The following is an 11135-nucleotide window of genomic DNA, read 5'->3' as shown; positions in this document are numbered from 1 at the left end:
TGCATTAGAACTTTTTTATCCACGCTTTATTCTTTGCAATTCAGGTTTTTTTTCCGAATGAACTGACCAGGTTGAAGCTCTTAGTCTATTCGAGTGGATTTCAAAGAGGAAGTTTGGAGTTTCAAGTTGTAAGTCCCCTTATAAGTGAGCATGTTGAGTATTGTCGGTAGAAGAAAGAATGTGAAATTTGGTGTTGGTTTTATCTGATTGCGAGAGAAAAATCACTATGCGCGTGAACCAATGGTGGGTTGTAATAGTGTCGTTGAACGCGGTTTTCAGTGTTGACATCTGAATTGACCAAGTCCCTTTTCGGCAACTTTACTGTATACACTAGGTTTGAAATTATCTACAGAAGCAATTATTGTTCGTGATCGAGAAAAAGAGAACTGAAAGCAAGTAGCTTTCATGGTTGGGAGTGGTGTGGGCTAAGATCTAAGACAGCGTAACGTGAATCTCTCTAGAATGCTAACTGAAGTGAACACGCAGATCGACCATCCTCACTGTCCCTTCCATCCCCAACTATCGCGATTTAATACTCTGCTCTTTAAAACTACTCGTCCTGGCATTAACATAGAGCAACCGGTTTCGGTGAAGTGCGTGTTTTCCAAACCAACCTTAAAAATCTTGAGTATAATCTGAACATAAGTCATGCACGTGCCGGCAAACTTACTGTCCCTGATATTACGGAGACACTAAAAATACTTTTTAAAAAGATCAATTAAAGATCGGTATTAAAAATCTAACCTCAAAACAAAGCCAAAGAAAATAGAGATTAAAAGAAAATCATAGCAACTATTTTAAGAGCTATTTCAGATTTGGTCAAATTTACCGGTTATGATCAGAAATTTTTGCGATACTCAAAAGGATTTCTTTAAGTGACAAGTTAACTTTTTAGCTAAACTGATCCACCGCACCTCCTTCCCAAACCTTTCTTTTAAGCAGAAAGATTCTGGAAAGATTCTAAGCAGCATGAAGTGCTTTGTTTTTTTCAAAAGAGGAAGGAGATTAGGAATGGAGGTATGCTGGTAAATAGGTCATTTTGTTTAGTATTTTCTTAATCACTAGATATAAAGCTGTAGCCAGATTTCCATGCGTAAGCCTCTTTTGATTGCTTATACTGCCTTATTTGTTTTCTAGCAGGCGAAATGTTACAGACAATGCCGATCAGCTTGGAAAATCCGGAAAAGGATCAGTAACCTTCAGTTGATTAGTCGGCTTTAATTGGGTTCTAAGATGTCTTTTTAGGTTTGTGGCCGGACTCGCCGCACTGGCAACTCCCTTTCTCATTTTCTAACCGGCTCCTCTCAATTAATCTCAGACCCCGACTGCTCTAATTCTTAAACATAAATACCTAATAGTTCATACGGAAATTCTCTGAGAGGGGCTATTCGAAGGCCGTTCAGTGGTTCAAATGATTCGAATTGTTTGGTGACTCTGATTTAACGCACTTAGGGGGGGCGACTGAGTGGGTCAATTTCTCTGTCATTGTGTAGTAAAACTACTTATCATTAGCGTCGACCAGTGCAGCCTGTGCGTGCATGGCGTGGTAGTTGTCTCCTTTATTGCCTAAATGGTCATCTTCAGTTATGACTTCTTTCATTGCTAACTCTTTGCTAGACTGCAGAACACACGCGAGCCTCTTATATGTTGAGGGCTGATTTGCAAACACTGCCAAGGCAAACAAGCCTCGAATCAAAATATGTGGAATCAAACCGTATGACTTCGCCAGTCGGTCATTCTTTCCTCTACCGAACTATAAGCTAAAAGCAATAAACTACGTGTACAAGTTATAATTTGGTGCTTTAGACTCTTACACGTCTTTGTCAATAAAAATAAATAATTTTCACTTAAGTGATACCCACAGACTCTAAAAAGTAAGCACATACTAAATATAAACTCGTCAGAACCAATGCGAGTCATGAAATAGATCCCTTCATAATCTGTTTTGCTTTTTTTCTTAATGACATCAGTGTAGCATTGACAACTTGTAGAGCTTTTTGCCCTTTAACCAATTTAAGCTCCGCCAGGACAACTATACAGTGAAATGTTGTTTTTCAGTTTAATAACCGGAGAGATTACACTTTTCATCTGTCTGTCTCCGTCAAGTCGTCTAATTTGTCGGGAACAAATACGTTTTAACAAATTCTCATGTTCTTTTTGCGGTTGCAATGTCAAGAAAATTTCGTGATGTAGGACTTCCGATTGCTTTTCACCAAATAGAATAAAAATCGGTGTATGTTGATTTACTGTAACCACAGCATCCGTTTTCAAGTGCTTATTCTAAGAGAAGCCATCCAGGAATAGCCCACCGCAACTCAATGCTAATTTACCGATGTGATAAGACTTGACATGTGCGTCAAATTTGGGCTCCATTTTACCGCTGACGGGAGTGTTACTTATTTATCAAACTTACAAGTTTGAGCTGTGCAATATAAACATTATTAGCCCGATAGCTCGCGGCAGCTCGCGCCATTAAAGCAAAGACCTCCCACTAGGTGTTGATATCTTATGGGTGCACGTCCACAGTTCTCTACACAAAATGGGTTTCTTGTTACAAATTTGATGAAGATTAAGTTGCTTCACGCCGCTTCCAGCGCCTCTTTTTTTTTGTTGCAGCCCTCAGTGCTTTACCTTTGAAACTTAGAGCGGCTAAGGTGTCGTCGCTTTCAAAGTGCATCAAGGCAGTTAGTTTTCATTCTCGTGAATAAAGAGCGAAATTCTCCAAGTCATTTTGCTTGAAGTTACAGGAGTCAGTGATGACACCAGTGAGGCACTTCTTGATATTTTCTTTTGGCTTGATCTGGATGAGTGCGACAGATGTGAGCTCTTTTGGAGCCGGGGCAAGTGAAGGTAAGTTCGTGTTTTCTACCATTTCAGAGCGTGTATGCAGTCCGTGTCACGTTCCTACCCTTAGTAGCTTTGGAATATATTGGCCAATACCGCGGTTTGTACAAATGTGCAGAACTTATTCTCATTTCGTAATATGTGTACTGAGATGAATTTCGAGCAAGATTTGAGCTTGTCATTCATCGACCTAGACAAACGAAGCTAACTTGCGTGTGTAACTCTGACGAACTCTTTTCAGCCAGATTGAAAGTCTCTCCTAACGGCAAAAAACATTTTTTCTTGCTCAAATGGTTGACGTGTTTATAATACGTTCATGGACTGGAGATTACCTCTATAATTGAAAGATTAGTAGTGCAAGCGATGATAGTTTCCTCTCTAGCTATCAAAACTTTATTTTTCCATTCCTAAAGAGAATGCATGATTCTTCCCCCACACGGATTGCGGCCAGATGATGCCAGGATTTTGATCTTATCTTGTATTTTCTGTTTACCTTATTTTTAAAGCGTTTCATTGCATATCAAAACAATTTCAAAAGGGAAAATTTCACTGACGTTAAACATGCTTTCTAAAATTGTCGCACGGATTCTCTGAGAGAATGATAACGAATCGTATTTCGAAACGTATTTCTCCTTGTTCATCATTCTAAAATGTTGTATTCAAGGCTTCTTTAGATAAATGTTTTATGTTATACTTCGAGGTCCTCAGAGATACTACTACGACAAATGAAAACATGCACCTTTAATTATAAGAAATTAGCACAGAGAATTTGTTGTTGTCCTTTTTGAAAGCTCCTGCCACAAGAAAAGCAATGATTGACGCATCATTCAACCGCTGTAAAATAGTTCAAGCACTGTCACTGAGGTCCAGATCCATTCCATTATTCCGTAAGTCATACATCGAAAAATAAGACAATCTTTTGGCGATCATGTTTCGCGGGTAGGTCCTATCAAAGGCAAGGATCACTCATACCTGCAAATTGTCAAAGGTTGTAATGGCTGTATTACTGGCTTGACCACTCAACACATACACTAAGAAATGACTCGTTCAGAATATTCGCAATTCGTTACACTGTTGACAACGGGAGATCTTGGAGGAAACGTGCTTTACTCTTTATTTCAACGTTACAGTAATTAATGTTGTAAAAGATAACGTCTGTGAGGTAAATCAAAATATAAATCGTTCGGTACTCATTCGCTTTCTTATGCTCACTCTCTCAAGACCGTTTATTGCTTGCAGACATTTTAGCTTATTTATTGCAGATGATATCTTCCCAAGGTCACCCGCAGTATAACAGAGTGACCCCCAGATCACGCAAATCATCATAAAATTAACGGATTAAGGGAGAAAAAAGTGTATATCTGCACTTGTACTAGGTCCGCACTGTTCAGACCACACAAAGAAAGTCCCTTTCATTAATTATCATATTCCATTCGTGTAACCTTTTAAAATCTCGTGCTGAGTTTCCTTTGCGCGGCTTCTCTTCATTGCGCAGTTGTAAACAGGAAGCTAAAAAATGTTGATTTATTTTGCCGTCTGTCTCAGTATGCGTTTCCGGAATAACCTAAGGGTTGAAGCAACAATGAATTAATTTCGGCGGTGTTATAGACGGAGATTTTCTAACGCTGGCATCACTATTCAAGCTGTACATCTGAAGTATTCGTTAATGTGGGAGCAAATGGCGCATTCATTTTACAAGGTTACTCTTCAGGAAATCTCTCACCGGGCAATTATCATCCAAACGGGGAGTAATTTTTCTAGCAACACCGTTACGCCGAAGCACGCAAAGCATTTTGGGTTCGCTTTGATTTAAAAAAAAAAAATCCGCCCCAAATTTTGTCATAGGTTAGTATGGCACCCGAATATCTCTTGTGTGGTAGGATAAATAGAGCTCTATGTTTTTAGACGCTTTTAGTGTTACCAACAAAAATGATTTTTTAATTCTCTTGACACATTGATTTTATGCCACCAACAAAGTCTGTTTAAATTAAGATTGTAGGTATAATTGAAAAGCAGACATTAAAAGATAGTGTGTTAACCCCATTTTTTCCCACCTCACCCGCATACAGGAGAGGAGAGGTTTTGGGAAAAATCCACAGCAGTTCTAAGTCAATTGCATGTTTATAGCCATGACATGTAATTGAAGAGTACACGTCGAGAGACAATGTTTTAGCAACCTTTTTTTTTCTCTTTACGGGCAAAAGGGGTAAGGCACTTTTGGGAAAGAGGAAGGAAACTCCTTGTTTTCTTTTCGGCCAAGATCCAAGGCTAGAATCCGTAACTACGTTTGTATTCCAATGACACGATAATTTTGCCGTTTGGGTGCGGCGGAAGAGAAGATTTGCCAATATACTGAAATTATTATTTTTGTTAGTGACAAATGTATCAATCAATACAATTTTAGTTTGGATTTTGCTGTCTCATTTGTCCTCCTACCTCGAAAGGGTCTCTAATAATTGTCGCCTGAGTGCCACGCACACTGTCAATCTTTTTGCGTCATAATGTACCACTATGCTTTCGTTGCCATGAGAGCATAAACCCCGACAGGAGGCATCGTTAAAAGAAAGTGTTTTGAAAGGAAACAACGAATTGTTTTGCACACCTCGTAAATATTGGCTCGAGTCTTTTTGGAAAGTTCATTTTTGTTGTGAAATATTTTGTTAGTTAAGTAGGATTTAGCAATTTGTTTGCATCAAGTATTTAGTTACTGATTGAATTCAAAGTCCCAAGTTGGGTGGGTTTAAGCTATCGCTATGAACTTACAAGTTGTGTCTACCTTGTCTAACTTCCATTTGTGGGTGAGTTTTGTTTGTTCACGAATAATGTCTTGGACCCACACCAAAGACTTGATTGGCTTGCGCAGTCAAAGATTGATTTGATTGATCGAAAACATGAAGTACGTTGCCTTTAATTTGCGAGATTCCTGTAAAAAAGTTTGGGTTAGCTTTCTGACAACAAATGTTTAATTCTATAAGGTCAGTTTGCAAGCGTGTTCACTCATGCCTATTGATAGTGAGTATTAGAGCGTGTACTTTGGAGTTAGCAGTCAGTGAGAATCAGAGAGCGCAACTGATCAGTCAATCAGAGTCGGAGTAATTAAAGATAAGGGTGAAATAAAAATGATAAAATCGGATTGTATTAGAGAATGGAGATTAAAGAAAACTGAAAAGAACGGAACGAGAGTACTTGGTGCCTTTCGCTGAGCGTAAAGCGCTATGTAGCTTGTTTTTTCCTGATATTACGACTCAGCATTTTAAAAGGAACCCTCCCAATCGACGAAAGGATTCTTTTGAAACCCAAAACAGATTGCGTGAAATGAAGAGACCCTTTTTGTGCGAGGTAAATTACCTCGATCTCAACCAATGTCTTTCCATTTGTAGTTAGAACATGTGACGACCCTGGCTTTCCAAAGAACGGCTTTCGTGTGGTAGGAGACTTCAGATACAAGGCCTCTGTTGAGTATTTTTGCAATCCGGGATTTATATTCACCACAGGAAATCGGTTACGTCATTGTCAAGGGAATGGAAAGTGGAGTGGGACGTTGCCAACATGTAAAGGTTAGTGGAGTAACGCGGTAGCGCATTTCAGCAACACACGTAAGGGCTTCTGTCGTTTGTGCTTTCTTGCCGTCTTCCCCTCTTAAAAGGCAAATATAGTTTTTGTTACAACACTTTATTTGCCCCCTGTAGGAAATTAACAAGTAGCCTTCCATGGAATTTTTTTATAGGGCTGCAGGCTGCAAAACATGTACGAAGTCATCCTCAAATAATTGCCCAGACTAGCTATCAAAAGGCGGTGGGAACTAACAAAGACTCAGGTCTTTTTTAATGTAGACAATAAGCCTATGGGTTAGCTCAAGTGGTATCCTCAAATTTTAACTTTAGCAGTGACTGCCTTAATGAGATGAATGGCTAATATGTTAAGTTCCATCATATGCATTATATTCCTTTCACAATCTGGCAACAGTTTTCACATGGATGTTATACGAGCGAGTTTTGAATTGGCAGAATTCTTGTGTGGCTGACTTGTTCTGGCGTCCCAATGGTGTACACGTGCTGCCTCTCCCAGCCTTTTGTAGTTCAAGACCCCTCCTTGGTTAGAGTCTAAAGAGATGAAACTAAGTCCACAAGTTATAATTTTCCGGTTTGACTACTATTACTTCATTTGTTAGAGCAATTGGTCACGTTAAATAACATTGACGAGAAACTTACCGCTTCCTAAACATATGTATGGAGGATGAACTCAGCTTATGCGTACTTGAGGCTGAGTCCATACGCAAGTGTTAATTGCATGTTTTAATAGACTTATCGAAAGAATCCGATAGGTTTTTCGGCCTTGCCTTTCCTTGACTTCACATTTTACTCCTACATTCGAGACAAATCTAATGTCCTCTGCAGTTTTGCTCGAACAACAAAACACTGTACATTGGCACATTCGCATCTCATGACCCTCTGGATCATGGTTTGATCTGTTTTCATACAGATATCAACGAATGCATTGAATACGACGATTATGCAAACCCGTACACCACCAATGACGTTCAAGTAGAGCATAATCATCTCTGTCACGCAGAGGCAACGTGCATCAACACTATTGGGTCGTTCCACTGCAAGTGCAAGCCAGGTTACTATGGTGATGGGAAGTTATGTTTGTCTAATAAATACGTCATGGTTGCGGCTTTGTTTCGAAGTAAGTGGCAAACAGCCATTTTATTTACAACTGAAATGAAGCTTAACCGTTGAGCTGTCAGGTTTTAATTTGCTTGAAACGCATTTAATAAGATCGTCAAAAATAACCAGAGCTTATTTGTGTAAATAGATGTTTCAGAGCCTTTGAGATTTCTTTAATTGCATCATAAAAATTGGGAGCACAGTAATTTATTTTTCCTTATTGGCTTAAAGAAATCCCTAATCATGCTCTCTATGCTCTTAGTATTATTGATTTGCTCTCTAGAATGTTAAGCAGGTCACGTGGATTATCTTGCGATGTTTTTACTACTAGTGGTACTATCCCAAATAGTTCAAGTTGCCTGATTAGTCCTGTTCGTAACATGCATCCTTTTCCTTGCTGTAGAAAAAAATAAGGCGTCAGCTTATATGTGTGGCACTTTGGGAAACACTAGGAATGCTACACGAATCAGACGGATCGTAGGAGGAATATCTTCTGCGCACGGCTCCTGGCCGTGGCAAGTCGCCATAACCTATAATAGTACAAGTAAGTACATCAAGTGATTTATGAACAGAAGCCCCTCTAGGGTGTCTTTACCATTAAAATGATTCAAAGTGGCATTATTCTCAAACGGATAAGAAACGACATCGGGGTATTTGATCTTAGAAATGGAGGTATTTAAATAATACAAATGGCTTGGTTTAATACCTCGGTTGTCCGGATCCCACTGATACCCATAATTGACGAAAATATGTTAGTTAAATTATCACTAATGCCATTATGTGGATTTATTTCTTACGAATGTATTAGAGGAGCAAATACCAATGAGATAACCTCAGTTCAACCGCCCTTAAAACAACAACAAAAGATAAACAAGATAAACAAGATAAACAAGATGATGATAAAAAATTACTGCTAAAAATATTTGATAAAATGGAGCGGTCGACAGTAATCAAGCAACGCCAATGACACAAGCAAGCAAAATCATTTAGGTTCGCATATATACGCTTAACTTAACTTTCTTTTCTTTAAGATGCTGCTTTTTTCGTGTGTTTCGTCATTGTAAATTTTACGGATGTCGATCGACATTTGAACATTTATGCTTCAGTACAAGCATTTGAAATTCCGCATGTTTTCTTTTACCTTCTAGAGAGATATAACTTCCTCTTTAACGGAGCACTTATAAAACCTGGATGGGTCCTCACAGTCGCCAACATTCTTCAAGTGAAGAAAGGTGCTAAGCCAATAAAGCCTCACAAATTACGCGTGGTGTTAGGTACGTTTAACTTCAGAAATTTTTTCCAAAAACTTCATTCCTTGTGGAGATGGCAAAGAAATCAATCAAGCAATGAAATTTATCAAAACATTCTTGTTGCAAAACAACAAAAACAACAACAATAACAACAAATTACGAAGTAAATGGTACTTAGGCTGCGAAAGGTTGTGGGCCATGGTTTTTTTTTCAGTACATTTAGGCTACCACAAACCCTTTGTTCAAGTTACTCGACTATCTATTTTTTTTTTATATAGGAGAATTCAACCGCAATAAATTGGACGGAACGGAAACGCCCATCCGCGTTAAAAGAATAGTTATACATCCGGGATACGATCGATACTCAATGGCCCACAACATTGCTTTGTTAGAGTTGGAGAACCCTGTGAAGCTAAATGATCATATAAGGATGGTAAGTTGGCGTGTGGTTGCCATCATAGGTCGCTTATTTCTGCTGTTGCTTTTGGGATTAACGAGGATTCTTGGGATGGGAAAAGCATAGAATTAAGGTGTGACCGAACCTTCTCCGCTGAAAAATATAAGTTTGCAGTGAGTAGAATGTTCATGGCACACGTTTATCTGTTAAATAAATGGCTGGCTGGCTAGGTTTAATTTACTTTTTTTCGGTTTTGTTCAAGGTGTGCATACCAAAGCGCAAGAGAGACAAAGTTTTGGAGAAGCCGTTACGGTACGGGACAGTGGCAGGATGGGGTTCCACCAAACCAATTAGGCTCGGCGAACCTACTGGACCTTTGTCAGCTGTGCTTAGAGAGGTTACGGTGCCGATAGTCCCGGATAAGGAATGCAAGGAAGCTTCAATTTATACCTACCATAAGGAAAGCACGTTCTGTGCAGGATTCAAAAAGAAGCCCAAAGATCCGTGTTTTGGGGACGTGGGAAGCCCTCTTGTCATGCAGCACCCTCGCTCTGGGCGCTGGATTGTTATCGGACTGTTCGGTTGGAGCGAAGGTTGTGGAAGACCCAGAAAGTACGCGTATTACACAAGGGTTTCAAAATACAGGAAGTGGATAAATTCCAACGTCAAAAGAGGCCATTAGCTGAAGAAAATCAAATCAAACATTTGATCGTAGGTTTTTCCATGTGTTAAGTGTGAAACCACTTGCGATTTTCCTATCAAAAGGGGAAAACCACTTAAACAAACTACTCAGGCGTGTTTCCCTTGTAATAACAATTGACTTTAGAGTTGAAGTATGGTGACTTAGAACATTTCTAAGGGAAAGAAAAGGGTATTCTCTGGTACTTAAGTAGCAGCGATATCTGGTTTCTCTGTTTTTGTTTGGTTTTGTCGTCTTCGTTAAATATTTCGTTTTCTTGTGTAGCTTAATTTGCTTCATTTTTGCTCCTTCATTTTCCAACAAGGCTTATTAAGACCTTTTTGAGAAATATTTCTCCTCTCACTGCGTTAAACTACTTTATGCGGTGACCGGAACTGCAGTCAGTATTGGGACCACTCTTTTGTCTGCGAAGCACCCATTACCGAAAATACGTCGTACTTAATGATATACTCCCATTAAGTTTAATACATGGTACTCCCACTTAAGCTTGTACTCTCACTAAGTTTTGCTAGGGCGGAACAATTTACTCATTTTGGCAGATCTAAAGCTCTGTCGTAATTCAGAGGGAACGTGTGACACCAATAAAAGATTGCTTGTTAACTTAAAATTTCAACTTTGTCACCATATCTTCGTTGATTAAGATAATTGTTTTAAATTATCTTGGTTGACAGTTGTTTATGCTGATAATATCATTTCATTTTCAAATTACTATCGTTGTACGTTGCGCATGCTCGTTCCGTCACAATAAAAATAATGTGACGGCGATGAACTAATTCCAACTTAGTATCATTTTTACTCTTGATAAAGAGAGGAAAAGGACGCGGAAACGTTTTTAAAGTTTCCAAATTAGTTCAGCTATGAGAATGAACTGTTAAACATGGACTTGGCAAATAGGAAAGGAATCAATAAACATTGTTTGGCTTTCTATGAAAGCTAACCAAAAAACCTCAAGTTTGAGTTTCAGCCCATCACCTCTTTCATTATTGTCACGGGAACTACCGCCGACTGTTTTTTTACAAATGATGTTTTTCCTATCTATTTATTTATGTATTTCTTCATTTATTCATTTTTCTTTTAGATTACGGGAAAAATTGTCGCCCATGTGCTTATTCTTAACTTAAAAATCCTGGCGGCAACCGCTTTCACATGGTTACCGCAGTATAGGATTTTAAAATTCCCTTAATTTTTTCCTGAATTTTCCCTGAAAATATAAAATCAAATTTCCCTGACCAATAGAAATAGCTATTGTACAAACGAGTCCTGATAATGGCCTC

At 38.8% G+C, this 11135-nt stretch overlaps 1 protein-coding gene across 2 annotated transcripts; it reads left to right on the top strand.

Moving 5' to 3' along the window:
- Window positions 1-2434: 2434 nt before the first annotated feature.
- LOC131772901 (serine protease 33) lies at window positions 2435-10812 on the top strand. 2 transcript variants are annotated; one of them, XM_059088863.2, is made up of 7 exons: window positions 2435-2850; window positions 6225-6401; window positions 7327-7533; window positions 7918-8058; window positions 8663-8788; window positions 9043-9197; window positions 9424-10812. In XM_059088863.2, the coding sequence occupies exons 1-7, from the start codon at window positions 2757-2759 to the stop codon at window positions 9841-9843; spliced, it is 1320 nt and encodes a 439-aa protein (XP_058944846.2). In that variant the 5' UTR covers window positions 2435-2756; the 3' UTR covers window positions 9844-10812. The 2 variants fall into 2 exon arrangements, with proteins under 2 accessions (XP_058944846.2, XP_058944847.2); XM_059088864.2 differs by lacking the exon at window positions 7327-7533 and having other exon boundaries at window positions 2436-2850.
- The last annotated feature ends 323 nt before the right edge of the window (window positions 10813-11135 follow it).

Source organism: Pocillopora verrucosa, chromosome 4, assembly GCF_036669915.1.
Source record: "Pocillopora verrucosa isolate sample1 chromosome 4, ASM3666991v2, whole genome shotgun sequence".
Taxonomy (NCBI): Eukaryota; Metazoa; Cnidaria; class Anthozoa; order Scleractinia; family Pocilloporidae; genus Pocillopora; species Pocillopora verrucosa.
Note: the sequence above shows the minus strand (reverse complement) of the source record. Positions and strands in the feature narration are given on the sequence as shown.